Here is a 21,871-nt window from a genome sequence, read left to right on the forward strand (position 1 = left end):
CTTGGTTATTTAATTCCCAATCCTCTCCATCTTGCAACCACATTTCTGTAATGTCCACTAAATCATACCCCTTTGTACCAATTTGTGCCACAGGTCACTGACCTTATTTCAAATACTTGGGCATTCAGATAAAGAGCCCTTACACTAATCATGCTTTTAAAATCTTGTAATCTTTTTCTCTTTTGTACTTGACTTTTCTTTACTCCACTCTTTCTTTCTCCTTTTTATCTTTTGCTTTTTCTTTTTCTTTATCCACACTTTTCTCTTTTACTTATCCATACTTCACCAATCTGTTGAACCGCCCCCCCCCCCACTATTTAGTTTAAAGCCCTATCCACAGCCCTAGTTATGCGAATCGCTAGGATCCAGGACCCATCGCGGTTCAGGTGAAACCAGTCCCATTGCTACAGTTCCCTCCTTCCCCAATACTGGTGCCAATTTCCTATGAATTCAAACCCACTTCTCCCACACCAATCCTTGAGTCACGCATTTATCTCTCTAATCTTCTTGACTCTGTGCCAATTTGTACGTGGCTTAGGTAGTAATCCAGAGATTACCACCTTTTTGGTTCTGCTTTTTAATTTAGTCCCTCGCTGCTCAAATTCCCTCAGCAGAACTTCTTTCCTCGTTCTACCTATGTTGTTGGTACCCACATGGACCGTGACAACTGGATTTTTCCCCTCCCAATGCAAATTCCTCTGCAGGTCAGGTAAGATGTCCCAAACCGGGGCACCAGACGGGCAACATGGCCTTCGGGACGCTCTATCCTCATGACAAGGAACGCTGTCTATTCTCCTGACTATACCATCCCCAATTAGCACTACATTTCTCTTCTCTCCCCCCCACTCTTGAATTGCTCCCTGAACTACAGTGCCACAGTTAGGTTGCTCATCCTTCCTACAGCCGCCACTCTCATCCACACAGGGAGCAAGAATCTCAGACCTGTTGGACAAGCTCAAGGGCTGAGGCTCCTCCAACACTGTCTCTTGGGTCCCACTACCCGCCCCACTCGCTGTCACACTCTGACCGCAGACCAAATTTGAAGCAGCTAATCTAATGGGTGTGACTACCTCCTGAAACAGAGAATCCAGGTAACTCTCCCCCTCCCTGATGTGCCGCAGCGTTTGAAGCTCAGATTCCAGGTCATCAACTTCGAGCCTGAGTTCCTCGAGCCGCCAGCACTTGCTGCAGATGTGGTCACCAGGAACCACAACGGGGTCGACCAGCTCCCACATCATGCCTCTACAGCGCATCATCTCATCCATGCTCAAACTTCCGATTCCTGACTTTGAGGTCTTAACAACACTTCTTTTCCCACAACCTCTCCACTATCTGTTCTGGCATTCTGGTTACCATCCCCCTGCAACTCTAGTTTAAACCACACCCCTCCCCCTGTGCAGCACTAGCAAATCTTCTCGCTAGGATCCCACTCCAGTTCAGGTACAAACTATCCCTTCAGTACAGGTCCCACATTCACTGGAAGGGAGCCCCATGATTCAAAAATCTGAAGAACTCTCTCCTGCACCAATTCCTTAGCCACATGTTAAACTGAATGATCTTCTTATTTCTGATATCACTAACACGTGGCATGGGTAGCAATCCTCAGATCACAAACCTGGAGCTCCTGTCCTTTAACTTAGCACCTAACTCCCTGAACTCACTTTGCAGGACCTCATCACTCTTCCTATCCATGTGGACCACGACCTCTGGCTGCTCACCCGCCCACTTAAGAATGCTGAGGACTGAATCCGGGATGTCCCTGACCCCGGCACCCGGGCGGCAACCCGGGTGAGATTCAGGAATCTCACTCTTATCCACAGAACCTCCTTTCTATTCCCCTAAGCGATGAATCCCCTATCACTACAACTCGTCTCTCCTCCCGCTTCCCTTCTGAGCCACAGTGCCGGAGACATTACCCCTGTGGCTTTCCTCTGCTAGGTCATTCACCTTAACAGTATCCAAAGGGGAACACATGTTGTTGAGGGGAAAGGCCCAAAGGGGTACTCTGCACTGGCCGCCTATCCCCTTTCCCTCTCCTGACAGTCACCCAGTCACCTGTGTCCTGCACCTTGGGTGTAACTACCTCCCTGTATGTCCTGTCTATCAAACTCTGAGCCTCCCAAATGATCTGTTCATCCAGTTCCAGCTCTAACTCCTTGATACGGTCTACTAGACGCTGTAGCTGGATCACTTTTTCCATGTGTACTCATGGGGGACACTGGAGGTCTCCCTACCTCCTGTAAGAGGAGCATTCCAGTATCTTGTCTGGCATCTCTTCTGAAGTGCGCAATACAAAATAAAGAATAAATAATGAAAAGATAATCTACCTACAGCCTAGCTTTTCCCAAAGCCTCAACTCCCCAATCCAACACTGGACCACTCATACAATGGCCTCTCCATTTAAGCGTAACTTTTTTTTATAATTGGTCCTTGCCAAGTGCCTAATTATGCACAATCCAATGTATCCTCGAGGCTATGGCACGCAAAATGTGCTGACGACCTGCACTCACTTCTTTTAAACTCCCTCTCCCTCCAAGCAATCTGTTGTCTCCCCTCCTGTTCTTATCAGTAATCAGATGATCAAATACACACAATGGTTTAAACAAACAATATAAATGTCGTGCAGGTGATGCAGTGTGTGGGCGGAATATTGTAAGAGAAATGAACATTGAGAGTGGAATTCGATATAGGAAAGGTTATGGTGAGCGGAGATTTATAGTGGGTGAATGGTTTGTGCAGTAGTTCAATCCGGGAGGAAATTAATGGGGGTTTATTGTGAGTGGGATTTAGTGAGAGGAAATGGTTATGGGTTTAGTTTGTCTGGGCAGATTACTGTAGATAGGATCTGTGTGAGCGTATTACCATGTGTGAAGTTTATTGTGAGGAGGGTTATTGTGGGTGGAGTTTGTGTGGGGGATTTTTGTGAGAAGATTTTGTGTGGGGAATCCTTGGGGATGGGATAGAATTGGAGGGCGGGTTGTTACGATTGGAGGTTTGAGTGAGGTAGAGAACACCATGCAAAGGGCTTTTATGATGTTGCCCCAATGACTTTGCGGAAAATCGGCCGAGGAGAAAACATTACAAGAATTAGGAGAATTCTGCAAGAGCTCATAAGACATAGGAGTAGAATTAAGTCATCTTGCCCATCAAGTCTGCTCCATGAAGGAAAAACTATTTGAGGGGGTGCAGTAGGTGTGGGTTAAAACAAGTTTGATGGATCGAGGCTACTGCACTAACCCGTCTAAAGCAGGCTGCGGTTACTTGTACAAACTGGTTACACACTGACATGTCTCAATAAGTGGGTCTCTTATGATGTTATACATTAATTCCAAAACTACCGCACCTGGGGTAACAGTCTTCCAGCGAAAGTCTTTCATCATCCTGGCTACTTGTGCTCAGTCTTGAAGTCCTTCAAGGTTTCCTCTGCCACCCTATTATTTCTCAAGGAGAAGTCAGAGAGAGATTTGATTGATTCGGTCTGATTGGGCTATCAGCCAGCCAGAGGATTGTGCGAATGAGGAAGTGCTGCAGAACATAAGAAATCTAGCCCCAGCTGAGAGTTAAAACCAGCAAGATCAGCAAAGCAAAATCCTGCCAAGGTGGTCTTTGAACTGAACGTGAAACGCTGCTACAGTTTGATGCTTGGTTCAGTCCTGCCCTATTTGAAACTGAAATTCGTGAGGAAAGGCGTGGAAAGTTACTTCCAGCAGTCTGAACTCAGTACTCTCACACCCACAAGCTCACACCTCTCTCTCAGAGCGAAGACAATTCCAAGCACTAGTCATGCCTTAGGCTGATTTTTAAAGCATCTGCAAGAGGTACCACTGCGGGCAAAAGGCTGTGTAACAAGTAAGTGAAGGACCTCGGCTACTTTACCGGGGAATGTTAGAGAAGGGGGGTACTTTGCGAATATGGTAAGCTACAGGCTTGAATTAATGAACTGAAAATGTGAGTTCCTATGCCATTATGACAGTTGGAGAGTTCAAATTCAGCTCATTAGGTAAAAATTAGTGTCAATAATGGTGATTATGAAACAACTATGTTAGCATAAAAATCTGCCCCGTTTCCATTTGTTCTGCAGAGAGGGAGATCTGCCTCCTGGCTGGTCTGAGCTTCATGTTAATCCAGACCTAGAGCACCTTAAGTGACTTTGTGCCGATATAGTCCAACAAACGTTCTGTTGTGCTGAGACCACTGTACGGGTTCCAGAAGACATCCCACCTGTAATTTATCAAAGGGACAGGCGATCAGTGCTGACTTTCTCTCCACCCTGAACAACATGCTTAAAAAATGTTGAATGTCAGGGTTTAGCCCCACCTTTCGAAGCTGCAACTTCAAAGCTGAAGTTTCAATTTCAGCAAAAGGGGCAAATCAACCGATGCCCTGCAACATGTGATTTGTATGGGACTACTGGGGAGAAGGCACACTATATGGACTACTCCAAAGGGTCTTGAGGGATTAACACCTCCTGGGGCATAGAATCTAGTGGGATTCTGGCTCAGTTTTCCATCTGCCCAGAATTAAGTGTTGGCTGGAGCTCAGTGCAAAGAAGCTCCTTCTCTGAGGGGAACATCTGGGCCGACATGCTGGACACACTCAGCAGGTCAGGCAGCATCAGTAGGGTAGGTTACAGAGTTAACATCTCAGGTCAGGGATATCCTCAGAATTGGAAATGTGTGAAAGCAAAGTTAGCTAAGTAACAATTATTTTGGATTTGCTCACCTTTGGTTATCCTATTCCAAAAAAAAAGATGTGCTTCTCCAGATTCCCTTTCATAATCCATTAAAACCCAATGATGCTCAAAAGTCATAAAAGGGTTCTCTGGTGACGAATGAGAAAAAAGCTCCCGCAACGTGATAATGATAAGATAGTCTGTTTATGGTAATATTAATTCATTTTGGAGGGTCAAATTTGAAAGCAGAATACAGGGTTAATGGATTCTTAACAGAGTGGAGAAATGGAGAGATCTTGGGGTCCATGTCCGTATTGTTACACATCCAAAGTTGTTGCACCAAAGTGGTTAAGAAGGTGTATGGTGTGTCAGCCTTCATTAGTTGGAGGATTGAGTTCAAGAGACATTATATAATATTGTAGCTCTATAAAACTCTGGTTAGACCAGAACTGCAACATCGTGTTCAGCTCTGGTTGCATCATTATAGGAAGGATGTGGAAGATTTAGAGAGTATAGAGGAGATTGACCAGGATACCATATGAGGATAAGTTGAGTAAACTAGGATTTTCTCTTTGGAGTGAAGGAGGATGAGAGGTGACTTCACAGAGATGTACAAGATGATAAGAGGCATAGATCAAGTACAGTAGCTAGCTTTATCACAGGGCAGAAATGGCTAATTCCTGGGGAGCATAATTTTAAGGTGATTGGAGGAAATTATAGGGGGGATGTCAGAGGAAAGTTTTTTTTTTACACTGAGTTGTGGGTTTGTGGGATTCCCTGCCGTGATGATGGTAGAGGCAGATATATTCGAGGGATTTAAGAAACTCTTAGATAGGCACATGGATGATAGGAAAATAGAGGGCTATGTAGGAGGGAAGGGTTATATAGATCTTACAGTAGGTTAAAAGGTCAGCATAACATGGATGCAGGAAAGAAATACGGATGATAGTTTGCCTTCCAGCTGCCAGGGTCTGGGATGTTTCTGATCGCATCCATGATATCCTGAAGTGGGAAGGTGAACAGTCAGAGGCCGTGGTACATATTGGTACCAATGACATAGGTTGGAAAAGGGAGGAGGTCCTGAAAACAGACTACAGGGAGTTAGGAAGAAAGTTGAGAAGCAGGACCTCAAAAGTAGTAATCTCGGGATTACTGCCTGTGCCACGCGACGGTGAGTATAGGAATAAAGTGAGGATAAATTTGTGGCTAAGGGATTGGAGCAGGGGGCAGGGATTCAGATTTCTGGATCATTGGGACCTCTTTTGGGGCAGGCATGACCTGTATAAAAAGGACGGGTTGCACTTGAATCCAAGGGGGACCAATATCCTGGCAGGGAGGTTTGCTAAGGCTATTGGGGAGTGTTTAAACTAGAATTGCTGGGGGTGGGGGAACCAAACTGAAGAGGCAGAGGAAGGGGTGGTTGGCTCACGAATAGAGGAAGCTTGGAGACAGTGTGAGAGGGAGGATAGGCAGGTGATAGAGAAGGGATGTGCTCAGACCAATGGTTTGAGATGTGTCTATTTTAATGCAAGAAGCATCGTGAACAAAGCAGAAGAGCTTGGAGTGTGGATCAGTACTTGGAGCTATGATATGGTGGCCATTACAGAGACTTGGATGGCTCAGGGGCAGGAATGGTTACTTAGAGTGCCAGCTTTAGATGTTTCAGAAAGGAGAGGGAGGGAGGCAAAAGAGCTGGGAGCGTGGCACTGCTGATCAGAGATAGTGTCACAGCCGCAGAAAAGGAGGAAGTCATGGAGGATTGTCCACTGAGTCTCTGTGGCTGGAAGTTAGAAACTGGAAGGGGTCAATAACTCTACTGGGTGTTTTTTATAGACCACCCAATAGTAACAGGGACATCAAGGAGTGGATAGGGAGACAGATTCTGGAAAGGTGTAATAATAACAGGGTTGTCGTGGTGGGAGATTTTAATTTCCCAAATATTGATTGGCATCTCCCTAGAGCGAGGGGTTTAGATGGGTTGGAGTTTGTTAGGTGTGTTCGGAAGGATTCATGAGACAGTATGTAGATAAGTCTACAAGAGGAGAGGCGGTACTTGATTTGGTATTGGGAAATGAACCTGGTTAGGTGTCAGGTCTCTAAATGGAGAGCATTTTGGAGATAGTGATCACAATGCTATCTCCTTTACCGTAGCATTAGAGAGGGATAGGAACAGACAAGATAGGAAAGTGTTTAATTGGAGTAAGGGGAAGTATGAAGCTATCAGGCAGGAACTTGGAAGCATAAATTGGGAACAGATGTTCTCGGGGAAATGTACAGCAGAAATGTGACAAACATTCAGGGGATTTTTGCGTGGCGCTCTGCATAGGTTTGTTCTAATGAGACAGAGAAAGGATGGTAGGGTACGGGAACTGTGGTGTACAAAGGCTGTTGAAAATCTAGTGAAGAAGAAAAGAAAAGCTTACGAAAGGTTCAAAAACTAGGTAATGATAGAGATCTAGAAGATTATAAGGCTAGCAGGAAGGAGCGTAAGAATGAAATTAGGAGAGCCAGAAGGGGCCATGGGAAGGTCTTGGTGAGCAGGATTAAGGAAAACCCCAAGGCATTCTACAAGTATATAAGGAGCAAAAGGATAAGACATGAGAGAATAGAACCAATCAAGTGTGACAGTGGAAAAGTGTGCATGGAACTGGAGGAGATCATGGGCACTAACCTCACTACAGGAAGGATGTGGAAACTATAGAAAGGGTGCAGAGGAGATTTACAAGGATGTTGCCTGGATTGGGGAGTATGCCTTATGAGAATAGATTGAGTGAACTCGGCCTTTTCTCCTTGGAGCGACAGAGGATGAGAGGCGACCTGATAGATAGTCAGAGCCTTTTCCCCAGGGCTGAAATGGCTAACACGAGAGGGCACCGTTTTAAGGTGCTTAGAAGCAGGTGCAAAGGAGATGTCAGGGATAAGTTTTTTTTACGCAGAGAGTGGTGAGCACGTGGAATGGGCTGCCAGCAACAGTGGTGGAGGCAGATACGATAGGGTCTTTTAAGTGACTCCTGGATAGGTACATGGAGCTTAGAAAAATAGAGGATGGGTAACCCTAGGTAAATTTTAAAGTAAGTACATGTTTCGGCCCAGCTTTGTGGGCCAAAGTGCCTGTATTGTGCTGCAGGTTTTCTATGTTTCTAACACTGTGGGCCAAAGGGCCTATGTTCTTTTAGTGTTCTATGTTCTTTTGAATCGATACTGAACAGGGTGTTGAGGAGAAACAGTGCCACAGATCCTCGGCACCTGAGGGAGAAGTTGGGGGTCAGTTTAATGCATAAAAGACACTCAGAAGACCAATTCTCAAAAAGAGTCACGCTTCCATAGTAGGTACCGGAGTGTAGGAAGTGCAGAGTATTGGTTTATTACGGTCACATGCACAAAGATACAGTGAAAAGTTTGTCTTGCATACTGTTCATAGAGATTAAATCATTACACTGAAGTAGAATAACAATGCAAAATAAAGTTTAACAGCTACAAAGTGCAGAACAGGTTAACAATCTGGTGCAAGATCAGAATCAGGTTTAGTATCAGCAGCATATGTCATGAAATTTGTTAACTTTGCGGCAGCAGTACAATGCAATACATGATCATAGAGAGAGGAAAAAAACTGAATTACAGTAAGTTAGTTAAATTAAATACATAGTGCGAAAAAAAAGTAGTGAGGTAGTTTTCATGGGTTCAATGGGTCCATTCAGAAATTGGATGGCAGAGGGGAAGAAGCTGTTCCTGCATCATTGAGTGTGTGCCTTCAGGCTTCTGTATCTCCTACCTGATGGTAGCAATGAGAACAGGGCAAGTCCTGGGTAATGGGAATCTTAAATGATGGATACAGCCCTTTTGTGGCATCACTTCTTGGAGATGTCCTGGATACTACAGAGGCTACTGCCCATGATGAAGCTGACTAAGTTTACAACTCTTTGCAGCTTACTTCGATCCTGTGCGGTAGTCCACCAACAACCCCTCCTGCCCCCTCCCCCGCCCATACCAGACGGTGGTGCAGCTAGTTAGAATGCCCTTCATGGTACATCTGTAGAAATTTGAGTGTTTTTGGTGACATACCGAATCTTCTCAGACTCCAAATGAATTACAGCTGCTTCCTTTAAGACTTCATCTTATCACAAGGCAGAGATGATTCAGTGGTGAATGATAACATTAATAATGGACCACAAAATAACAAGCCACTAGGGGCTACGGAATGAGAGAGCACAGAAACTACGAACAACAGGCAACAAGGTTAGGCAAGGAGAGTGAAAGCTTGGAGCAAATGGTTGAGGCAGGCTGGTTCAATGAGTGACCAAGGACCGTGGCTGAGAACGAGGGTCAAACAGGCTGCAGGTGATGAGTCTAAGATGAGTGGCAGGTGAATCTCATTAGCTGGGTGGAGACTGTGAGGTGCTTCAGGTGAAGTGGGACTTGGCCTAGTAGGCTTCAGTAGGGGAGATGAAGAATGATTAAGAGAAAATACAAGAGCAGAGATGTGATGCTGAGGCTTTATAAGGCACTCGTGAGGCCTCACCTTGAGTATTGTGAACAGTTTTCGTCTCCTCATCTTAGAAGAGATGTGCTGGCATTGGAGAGGGTTCAGAGGAGGTTCACAAGGATGATTCCAGGAATGAAAGGGTTATCATACAAGGAACGTTTGATGGATCTGGGTCGGTACTCGCTGGAATTTAGAAGGATGAGGTGGGATCTCATTGAAACCTTTTGAATGATGAAAGGTCTAGACAGAATAAATGTGGAAAGGATACTTCCCATGGTGGGAGAGTCTAGGACAAGAGGGCACAGCATCATGATGGAGGGGCGCCCTTTCAAAATAGAGATGCAGAGAAATTTCTTTAGCCAAAGGGTGGTGAATTTGTGGAAGTTTTTGCCACGTGCAGCTGTGGAGATCAGGTCGTTGGGTGTACTTAAGGCAGATAGGCTCTTGATTGGACATGGCATCAAAGGTTACGGGGAGAAGGCCGGGGAGTCGGGCTGAGGAGGGGAAAAAAGGATCAGCCATGATCGAATGACAGAGCAGACTCAATGGGCCAAATGGCCTAATTCTGCTCCTATGTCTTACGGTCTTAAAACCTGTGTGCGGGCTGGTGGAGGACCTGAGTACAGCCAGGACCATTCCAGGCAGATTGAGAAGCAACCCAAGCATCTGCTCACTTATCTCGGCAAATCATAGGGCTCAGTGTCAACTTTTCTTTTTAGAATATTGCTGTGAAATACCTTGGTTTTATGACATTAAAGATTCTGTGTATCCTAAATAGAGTCAATTTACTGGTTCTAATTTTGTCAATTACAGTGGTAAAGATACAATAAAGAGAAAAGGGCAGAAGGCCACAGAAAGGTAGTGAATCTCCATCAGTTGTCACCTAGAACATTACCCTTGGTGACTTCTGAAGTTAAATGATAGCATTTGTTAAACTTAGTAAAAGCCAGTGTTGGACCTGATGATATTGATCTAGGTTCTAAGTCAAGAATCAGGCATAATACTTGATAGTTGCAGCCAGTTTATTAAGCGTTACAAGGACAAAGAATGAACAATGAAGACAAGGCAAAGAAAAATAAGTTTTGGTTGTCTCATACTCATGCTAGAGATAACAGCATTTCAGTGATAACAATTAACCTATCAAATAGCCAGATACAAGTTGAGTGACAACCTGCTGCAAAAAAACCGAGAAGATCCGAGAACCTATAGAATCAGTCATACAACTGTTGGAAAATTCACTGAACAGTCACACGTATATAGGTGATTAAATAAAGATTATAACCAAGCAGGGGAAAGTTAAACTACAGGAAATTCAACACGAGAAGCACCATTCCCTCTGAAGCATTCTAAACTGGTCCTTCCATTCCTTTCAGGGAGAACTGTGGATCGAAAAGACAGTAGTGACATGGAGACACCAGGTAAGGAGTGTCAGTGCCGCCTGGGATTTGTGGGATAAGGTCACTTCCTAAGCAGCAAAGATCAGTTGATGTAAACACGAGGAAGTCTGCAGATGCTGGAAATTCAAGCAACACACATCAAAGTTGCTGGTGGAACGCAGGCCAGGCAGCATCTCTAGGAAGAGGTACAGTCGACATTTCGGGCCAAGGCCCTTCGTCAAGACTAACTGGATGAAGAACTAGTAAGAGATTTGAAAGTAGGAGGGGGAGGAGGAGATCCAAAATGATAGGAGAAGACAGGAGGGGGAGGGATGGAGCCTCATACGTACAGTTGATGTAGCTGGATTATCAGAACAAGTTGTGATCGTGTATTAATACGGCATAGAAACAGGCCCTTCAACCCAGCAAGTCCATAACAACCATTAACTACCAATACACACTGATCCCATTTTATTCTCCCCACAGTCTGATTAACAACACCACCCCCCCCATCAGATCCTACCAGTCATCTACAAACTAAGCACAATTACAGTAGTGAATTTACCTACCACTCACCCTTGATAAAGTGGAAGTGGAGAGGATGTTTCCTGTGGTGGGAGAGTCTCGGACCAGAGGGCACAGCCTCAGAATAGAGGGGCGTCCCTTTAGAACGGAGATTAGCCAGAGGATGGTGAATCTGTAGAAATTGTTGCCACGAAGGTGGCTGTGGAGGCCAAGCCTTAACGTATATTCAGGCCAGAGCTTGATAGATTCTTGATCGGTCAGGGCACGAAGGGATGCGGGGAGGCGGCAGGAGACTGCGGGCCGAGAAGGAAAACGGATCCGTCATGATGAAATAGTGGAGCAGACGCAGCAGGCCAGATAGACTAATTCTTATGGTCTAATGGCCTACCGACCCCCACAGGTTTGGGATGCAGAAGGATACCAGAGTACCCAGAGGAAACACAGGTGGTCACAAGGAGAGGGTGCCAACTTCACTTAAACGGGTTGGGATTGAACCAGATCACCGACAATGTGAGGCAGAGCTCTGCTAGGTGTGCCCAGTGCCATTCTGATTAGTGTTACGTTTACAATCAACAATTATTAAACATTCCCCCTTCCCACCCCACCAAATCCTCAAAGTCAAAATATTATCAATGTACTTGTGTGTCAATAGACAATAGGTGCAGGAGTAGGCCATTCAGCCCTTCGAGCCAGTGCCACCATTCACTGTGATCATGGCTCATCATCCACAATCAGTACCCCGTTCCTGCCTTCTCCCCATATCCCTTGACTCCGCTATCTTTAAGAGCTCTATCTAACTCTTTCTTGAAAGCATCCAGAGAATTGGCCTCCACTGCCTTCTGAGGCAGAGCATTCCACAGATATACTACCTAGAATACACCATATACTACATTGACATCCATTTTCTGCCAGACATTTACAGGAAAACAAAGAAATACATTAAAATTTATGACAAACTATATATAAAGACTGACTAAAAACCAATGTGCAAAAAAAAGACAAATTGTGCAAATAAAAATAGATAGATAGATAATACTGAGAACATGAATTGTAGAGTCTTTGAAAGTGAGTCTGTAGGTTATGGAATCAGTTCAGAGTTGAGGTGAGTGAAGTTATCCACGCCGGTTCAGGAGCCTACTGGTTGAAAGATAATAACTGTCCCTCAACCTGGTGGTGTGGGATCCAAGGCTTCTTTACCTCCTGCTTGATGGTAGTAGCAAGAAGAGATCATGGCCTGGATGGTCGGGTCCTTGATGATGGATGCTGCTTATTTCATGCTCTTCCACAATCATGGTGTGGACCCTCACTGTGTCATGATTTCACAGAGCAAAATTTGCTCTGGTGACTCTCCAGTGCTCAAAACTCCTGTGTGAGCCTGCACTGGCAAGGGTGACAGTCTTGTCCTGGCTGAGTGGACAAGACTGTCACCCTTGCCAGTGCAGGCTCACATCCTATCTAATCCCCAGTCCTGCACTGTGGCAGAGCTCTCACAGTACCCCAGGACACCGGGGTGTAGAGGTACTTCAAGGTTTAAGATTCAGGTTTATTTATCACATGCACATGGAAACATCCCCTGAAATGTATCATGTGCGCTAGCAACCAACACACCCAAGTGTGTGCCGGGGGCAGTCCACAAGTATCGTCCCACATTCCGGTGCCAACTCAGAATTCCCACAACGCCTGGCAGAGCGAAATAGAACACAACCAGCAACAAAGCAGCAACAACAACAACAACAAAACAATCCCTGTTCCTCCCTCCTGCCTACCCATGCACATACACAGCCTTTTAGCCCCGGGACAGGATGTCTTCCTCAGCACTCAGCCTCCAGCAGACTCACAGATTTTCATATACACGGGGCTCTGGTCAACGGGCCTTGACTTCCAGAGATGCAGTTCAACTCTCAGTTCTCAATCGTAGGCATTGATGCCAGGATCTGTAGATCACTGTACCTTCTGCACTGGAACTTCATTGTTCACCTGCACGCTGGACCTTCGAATGTCTTTCAGGTGTATCTATCAGAGTCTCCACCTACTCCCTCAGGTAGCAGTGGAAAATCCCTTGTTACTCTTTTGAAGAGGAGTGTAGGAGCATTCCTGTGTCCTGTACAAAATCAGGGACAGAATTAGGTCACTTAGTCCCTCCATCCAATCCAATGTTTGATAAGATCATGGCTGACACTACATTCCTATCTAGCCTTATCTTAGCCTTCATTCAAGTTCAATGTTGCAATTGAACCCGCATCCACCACTCCTGCAGGCAGCTCACTCCACACTCACCACCCCCTTTCTGAAGAAGATCCCCCTCAGGTTCCCCTTAAACATTTCACCTTTCACCCTTAACCCATGACTTCTAATTCTAGTCTCACCCAACCTCAGTGGAAAAAGCCCTATCGCAACCCGAGTTCAATTCTCACCACTGCCTGGAAGTTTGTACGTTCTCCCCGTGACTGCATGGGTTTCCTCCGGGTGCTCCAGTTTCCTCCCACAGTCCAAAGACATACTGGTTGGTAGGTTAATTGGCTATTGTAAATTGTCTTGGATTAGGCTATAATTGAATCGGGGGGTTGCCGGTCAGCAAGGGCCTATTCCACGCTGTATCTCAATAAATAAATTAAAAATAAATAAACCCAAGTTTCCTCAAAATAACCTACCCATTCTGGTTACCAGTCCAGTAAACCTCTGCAGAACAGATGCAGCAACATCCGTCCCCATACAGGGAAACCAACACTGTGTGAGGTATTCCAGATGTGGTCTCACCAAGACCCTAAACAGTAGCATGAGCTCACAAACAGGAAAACATCTGCAGGTGCTGGAAATCCAAACCAACACACACAAAATTGCTGGAGGAACTCAGCAGACCAGGCAGCTTCTGTGGAAAAGAGTACAGTCAACATTTCGGGCCAAGGTCCCTCACCTGATGAAGGTCTCGGCCTGAACATCGACTGTACTTTTTTCCACAGATGCTGCCTGGCCTGTTGCGTTCCTCTGGCATTTTTGTGTGAGAAGCGTGACCTCGCTACTTTTGTACTTATTTCCCACGGTCATAAAGATAACATTCCATCAGTGTCCCTAATTGCTTACTCTAGCCTTTTCCAAATTATGCATTTGGTCACCCAAAATCACTCTACATTTGAGTTAGGCAATCTCTCGCCATTTAGAAAAGATGTGAAAAACATTACACTTCCCCTCGGGATCAATAAAGGATGACTATGACCATTACACTGCTACTATATATTTGCCCATTCACAACCTTTCCACATCCCATAGAAACCTCCTTATATCTTCTTCATAAATCACCATCCTACCTACCTTTATGCCATTAGCAAAGCAACCATCAGACTCTTAAGCACAGTGGTGTGACAGGTAGTGCTGATACCTCATAATTCAAGAGTCCTGGTTTGATACTGAACTCAGTTGTTATCTGTATCCCTTTGGCCCATCAAGTCTGTGCTAGTCACCACTAATCCTTTTGCTGGCTCCTTCCCTCCTCCACTCACAGCCCTTTGACCATGAGGCTTCCCCCAAAGACTTTGGATTCCTCCCAGCTCTCAAAGACGTGCTGATTGCTTGTTTTATTGGCCACCCAGTGCAGTGGGAAGTTGATGGAACTGAGTGAAAATAGGAAATAAGTGTGGGCAGGGTGCATTGATGGGATTACTCTGAGAGCCAAAATAGACTCAATGGGCCAAATGGCCTTCTTCCTTATCATAAGAAAAATAATATAAGTTGTAAATCACAGAAGGCTGAAAGCCACACGATGTATCTTGCCGACCAGAAACAAACCATTTATGCTGTTAGATGTATTCTGGAATCTGTTCTATAGCAAAATACTAACTTCAGCTACCAATCTTTAGACCTGAACGTGGATTGTAGATTAAATTTAAAATGCAGCCCTGGACAATAGTTTCCTGGAACTGTTGGACACCAGTTAATTGAAAACCAGACAATGCTGAATAACATTAATTCTGGGTGTCTGAAGTGTGGGTGTGAAGAAAGTGGTGTGAAAATTATATGTAATTCAAAGGAAACATTGTAGATACATAGTAACTAAAGAAACGTCCTTTGATCTTTAGCATATAAAATGTCATGTAATATTGGGCCAAACAGGCCTCTTTCACCAAGAGTGTCTCATTTCGTTGAATAAAACACTTCTGTACCCACCAGCTTCAGTCTCTCTCCGGTGACTTTGTTCATGTTACAACAAATGACTTCTCTGTTTTCTATAAATTCCCCAATCTCTCGTCACACCAAAATTACACCTCATACACCATGAGCTTTATTTTCCACAATAACCTTTGAAATGGAGGCAATGTGGAATTTTGATTCACACAAGACCCTTATTAAACACCTTGAGTAGATCTATAGCACAGTGCATCCTACATTATAGTAAACCTGTACTCCGTCCCTTTGACTACAGCACATTACCTTGTCAATGAACTCCAATAAACTGGTCAAATAAGACTTCTTTTCCATAAAACCATGTTGATCTGGTCTTGACACTATTCTTCATAGAGTCAATAGAGTGCTACAGGCCCTTTGGCCCATCGAGCCTATATTGACTATAAAGCATCCATGTTTGCATTAAACCCACCTTTATCCAGTCTCAGTTCCAATGCAAAGTTTTAAGCCAAAATATCAACAGTCCCTCCCCTTCCCCCCCACCCCACAGACGCTGCTCGACCTGCTGAGATCTTCCAGCAGACTGTGTGTTCCTCCAGATTCCAGCATAAGGCCATAAGATATAGGATCAGAATTAGGCCATTCAGCCCATCAAGTCTACTCCACCATTCCATCATGGCTGATTTATTATCTCGCTCAATCCCACTCTCCTGCCTTCTCCCTGTGATCTATGATGCCCTTACTAATCAAAAACCTATCAACCTCCACTTTAAATACATTCAAAGACTTGGCCTCCTCAACCATCCGTGGTAATGAATCCTAAAGATTCTTTACCCTCTGGCTAAAGAAATTCCTCCTCATCTCTGTTCTAAATGGACGTCCTTCTATTCTGAGGCTGTGCCCTCTGGTCGTAAACTCACTCACTACAGGAAACAACCTCTCCACATCTAGGTTTCAATGAGATCTTCCCTCATTCTTCTAAACTCAAGACAGTACAGGCCCAGAGCCATCAAATGCTCCTCATATGTTAACCCTTTTATTCCTGGAATCTACACCTTTATTCCTTCTACCAAAGTGCATGACCATGCACTTCCCTATGCTATATTCCGTCTGCCACTTCTTGGCCCATTCTCCCAAGCTGTCCAAGTCCTTTTGAAGACTCCCTGCTTCCTCAATACTACCTGTCTGTCCACCTATCTTTGTATCATCCACAAAGGCATCAATTACATCATTCAGATTATTGACATTTAATGTGAAAAGAAGCGGTCACAATATCGACCCTTGTGGAACACCACTAGTCCCGGCAGCTTTTATTCCCACACTTAGCCTCCTGTGAGTCAGCCAATCTTCTACCATGCTTGTACCTTTCCTGTAATACTGTGGGATCTTATCTTGTTAAGCAGCCTCATGTGTTGTCAAAGGCCTTCTGAAAATCCAAATAAACTACATCCACTGACTCTCCTTTGTCTATCCTGATTGTACCTGCAGTCTGTGTCTCCATATACACCAATCCCACACTAAACCATTTTATTCTTCCCACACTCCCATCAACTCCCTCTGGATCCTACCGCTCACCTGCCCACCGGGACCAATTCTTCTAGTAACCAACTCAACCACCAACCAGCCCATTTTTGAGAAGTGGGAGAAAATCAGAAGAATCTCACTCAGTCCTGATGAGAACGTGCAGACTCCACACTGTGAAACAATATTAAATCCGGATAGCAGGAGCTGTGGAACAGAGGCTCTGCTAGTTGCACCACTGTCCCTGTAGTGGCCAATGCCCTGGAACCGTACAGAGCAGAAGAAGGCCCATTGAGTCTGCTCCACCATTTCATCATGACCGATCCATTTTCCCTCTCAGCCCCTATCTCCTGCCTTCATTCCCTGACTATTCAAGAATCTATCAGCTTCTGTCTTAAATATACTCAATAACTTGGCCTCCACAGCCACCTGTAGCAACGAATGCCACAGATTCACTACTCTCTGGCTTAAGAAATTCCTCCTCATCTCTGTTCTAACTGGACACCCCTCAATTCTGAGCTGTATCCTCTGGTCTTAGACTCCCCCAGCATAGGAAACATCCTCTCCACATCTGCCCTATCAAGGCATATCCTCCGATACTTATCCTCCAATCAGCATTGACAAACACAGTGATATGCTTACCTATTGGGTCCTTAAAACTAGAAGGAAAATGTCATCTCACAACATAATACATGCATGGCTGATTCAGAAGAATTGCAGAACATAAGTAAAGATATACATTTGCTCTCAGTCCTGAAGAAGGATTTTGGCCCAAAATTTCGACTATCTATTCATTTCCATAAAGGCTGCCAGACCTTCTGAGTCCCTCCAACACTTTGTGTGTGTTGCTCCAGATTTCCAGCACCTGCAGACTTTTTCATGTTTAGGATACAGTATTTGATTTACAGGATTGTCGTGTCGACAGGATCTGTGATTTGAACTCATAATTGCAGCAATGTTCTGAAAAAGCACTGCACTGCCAGAGGTGTTGTGTTTTTGACAAGCTATTGAAGTATGATATGTCAGCTTGTTGCTACAAGCAAAACCTGTGTTGCTTCATTAAGAAGGGCATGGAGTCCCAAAGTTGGCTTGCACAATGTCCTTCCTGCAGCCAACATCTCCACAAAAAAAACGATGAAGCAATAGTTCACCTTGTTGTGGGCAGTATGACAGAGGAACAGAATATCACTAATCAGCACATCAAGTGAGCTTCTTGTGTGATCCCGCTGTGTGTAAATTTGATTTCTGAAGACTGGAAGGGTTGAAATATGAATCTAAAGTTCCCTTCTGAAGCTCAGCTCAGAAGATTTCTGGGTCCTTTATGATCTTTTATGGGCTCCTTGCTGAGCTCAAGTAGAATTTTGTCATAAGATAAAGAATGTCAGTGTGAGGAAATGGAAAATGTTATTCACAGACCCTCGAGTTATCTAGATTGTGTACTCAAAACACTCCCTGTTGCATCAGTGAGCTTTGCATTTGCTACATCAGAAATCCTGAGTGAGCCTGGTAACTAAATTTTATGTTGAAGTGCAGGGGATCTTTATTCAGGAGGCTTCTTTGTATTTATTGTCCTCTCCCTCATTCATAATGATAGCAAGGTCATTTATAATGATCGACTTCAAAGAAACCCACACCACTCATGGCCCTCTTCATATCGGCGGCATGACGGCATGAACTCCTGGGAGTGCACATCTCGCACAACATCTCATGGTCTCAGATCACATCTTCCCCAATGCCTCGACTTTCTAAGGAGGCTGAAGCAAGCTGGTCACTGCAGACCAATACTCAGATGGAGAGCATCCTGGCACACTGCATCACTGTGTGGTATGGTAAGGGACCTGCACTGAGGTAGATGGAGGGGGCTCCAGAATGGGTAGTTAAAATTTCCCAGCACATCACCGGCCTACGCACCATCAAGAATGTATATACAGAAAGGTGCCAGAAAAAGGCCAACAATATCTCGAAGGATCTCACCCACCCTGCTCATGGACTGTTTGGTCCCACTCCCATCAGGGAAGAGGCTATGCAGTATCCACACCAGGACCACCAGACGCAGAAACAGTAACTTCCCCAAGTCATCAGGCTGATTAACACACCACCCCCCAACGCAACAACCCCACCACCACATCCATACACATCACCAAGTGCCACTGTAGATACAACCAGTCTTTGTGTATAACAGTTACATGTACGTTGTGTTTTATAGGATTGGTTTGTATTGATTGCTTTTTTTTTTGTTTTTTGTGTTCTTCATGTTTTGTTGTGCTTTTTTTATTTTGCATTAGATCAGAACGATCACTTCATTCACCTTTACGATCATGTACTGAAGGACGAATGACAAGAAACAATCTTGAATCTAGAACAGAAACTTGTGTTTAGATGGTACCCGTTAAATGTATTAAAAATGTCCCAGTGTGCTTACAAGAAGCATCGTCAACCAGATTTGAAACCGAGCCAGAGAAATAGATATCAGTCCAGGTGACTGGCTCAAGGAGCTGATTTTGGAATTAGTAGTCGACTTTTTAGCCAGAACCATTCATCAGTTTGACTGTTTATTCCCGTCTGTAGATGCTGAGTTCCTCCAGCATTTGGTGTCCATGTTACTCAAGATTCCCAGCACCTGCAGAATCTCTTGTCCCTTCAGCTTCCTTAGGCGCAGGTCAGCAAGCACTGGGCTGATATGTTTACAGCAGCGCTGCTAATTGGGACACAGAGGAACAGAGTGTTGAGGGTGACAAGTTTATCAAATAAGAAAATGTCAAGAAGGAAGTATACCACCAGAGAAGTGGGGGCTAGAATATCAGACTGAGGGGTTTCCACCCATTCCCATTCTAACCTTGAGAAATCACTGCAAAGTGGATACTAGCCACTTTGGCAGCACAGTAGTTCGTGCAATTCTTTACAGTGCCAGTGATCACCATAAGACCATAAGGCATAGGAGCAGAATTAGGCTATTTGGCCCATCAAGTCTGCTCCACCATTCCATGCAACCTTTAAATGCTTGCCATTGCATATCCACCGTCAATCCTTTAAGTGTCATTTGCCAGTCTATCTTAGCTAACTCGCGTCTCATACCTTCAAAGTTACCCCTCTTTAAGTTCAGAACCTTTGTTTCTGAATTAACTATGTCACTCTCCATCTTAATGAAGAATTCCACCATATTATGGTCACTCTTACCCAAGGGGCCTCTCACGACAAGATTGCTAATTAACCCTTCCTCATTGCTCAAAACCCAGTCCAGAATAGCCTGCTCTCTAGTTGGTTCCTCGACACGTTGGTTCAAAAAACCATAAAGGGGAAGCCTTTTAGGACCGAGATTAGGAAACACTTCTTCACACAGAGAGTGGTGAATCTGTGGAATTCTCTGCCACAGGAAACAGTTGAGGCCAGTTCATTGGCTATATTTAAGAGGGAGTTAGATATGGCCCTTGTGGCTACGGGGATCAGGGGGTATGGAGGGAAGGCTGGGGCGGGGTTCTGAGTTGGATGATCAGCCATGATCATAATAAATGGCGGTGCAGGCTCAAAGGGCCGAATGGCCTACTCCTGCACCTATTTTCTATGTTTCTATGTTTCTATTCAATCATAGCTGATCCTTTTTTCCCTTCCTCCATCCCACTCCCTAGCCTTCTCCCCATAACCTTTGATGTCGTGTCCAATCAAGAACCTATCAAGCTTGGCGTTAAATATACCCAACAACCTGGCCTCCACAGCTGCCTGTGGTAACAAATTCCACAAATTCACCACCCTCTGGCTAAAGAAATTTCTCCGCATCTCTGTTTTAAATGGACACCCCTCTATCCTGAGGCTGTGTCCTCTTGTCCTAGACTCCCCCACCATGGGAAACATCCTTTCCACATCTACTCTCTCTAGGCCTTTCAACATGAGATCACCCCTCATCCTTCTGAATTCCAGCGAGTACAGACCCAGAACCATCAAACGTTCCTCATATGATAACCCTTTCATTCCTGGAATCATCCCTGTGAACTGCCCTTGGACTCTCCCCAATGCCAGTATATCTTTTCTTAGATGAGGAGCCCAAAACTGTTCACAATACTCAAGGTGAGGCCTCACCAATGTCTTATAAAGCCTCAGCATCACATCCCCTGCTCTTGTATTCTAGACCTCTTGAAATGAATGCTAACATTGCATTTGCCTTCCTCACCACCGACTCAACCAGCAAGTCTGCACAAGGACTCCCATGTCCCTTTGCATATCTAATTTTTGGATTTTCTCCCCATTTAGAAAATAGTCTGCACATTTATTTCTACCACCAAGTATATGACCATGCATTTTCCAACATTGCATTTCATTTGTCACTTTCTTGCCCATTCTCCTAATCTATCTGAATCCTTCTTCATCCTACCTGTTTCCTCAGCACTACCCGCCCCTCCACCAATCTTCATATCATCTGCAAACTTGGCAACAAAGCCATCCGTTCCATCATCTAAATCATTGATATACAGCATAAAAAGAAGCGGTCCCTCCACCAACCCTTGTGGAATCAAAGGTTATGGGGATAAGGCAGGAACTGGATACTGATTGTGGATGATCAGCCATGATCACAGTGAATGGCGGTGCTGGCTCGAAGGGCTGAATGGCCTACTCCTGCACCTATTGTCTATTGTCTATTGTCTATTAACACTACTGGTCACTGGCAGCCAACCAGAAAAGGACCCTTTTATTCCCACTTGCTGCCTCACAGGTCAAATCCCACTGCTGTCTGTAAGGAGTTTGTATGTCCTCCCCGTGACCATGTCCGTTTCCCCTGGGTCTGCTGTTTCCTCCCACGTTCCAAAGAAATATGGTTAAGCTTAAGGTGGGGTTAGTGAGTTGTGGGTATGCTATGTTAGTGCTGGAAATGTGGTGACACTTGCGGGATAACCCTGGCACAATACCCAGATTGTGTTGGCCATTGACAAAAATGATACATTTCACTGTCTGTTTCAACGTACATGTAACAAATGAGGCCAATCAGAATGCAGCCCTGGGTCAATGAGGTGCAGGGGTAACCTCTGGAGAATCTCTCCGACTGTCAGCCATGCTGTCAACTTCACCATAAAGTTCTCCACCTTCCTGAGCTCCATTGAAACCACTCATTTTCACCAGGCCTCATACCCTAACTAAGTGGTCTGGTGCCAAATTCGGTTGACAATATTCCAAAAAAATCTTTTC

General features: G+C 44.8%; 1 protein-coding gene across 1 annotated transcript in view; it reads left to right on the top strand.

Annotated features, from left to right (window-relative positions):
- Positions 1-3,493: 3,493 nt before the first annotated feature.
- Positions 3,494-21,871, top strand: part of LOC134358154 (pro-neuregulin-4, membrane-bound isoform-like) — a 40,701-nt gene continuing 22,323 nt past the window's right edge. The window contains exons 1-2 of the mRNA XM_063070148.1: positions 3,494-3,849; positions 10,529-10,573. Coding sequence (XP_062926218.1) covers positions 10,561-10,573 — 13 coding nt within the window. The 5' untranslated portion in view covers positions 3,494-3,849; positions 10,529-10,560. The remainder of the gene's footprint in view (positions 3,850-10,528; positions 10,574-21,871) is intronic.

Source organism: Mobula hypostoma, chromosome 18 (genome assembly GCF_963921235.1).
Source record: "Mobula hypostoma chromosome 18, sMobHyp1.1, whole genome shotgun sequence".
Lineage (NCBI taxonomy): Eukaryota > Metazoa > Chordata > Chondrichthyes > Myliobatiformes > Myliobatidae > Mobula > Mobula hypostoma.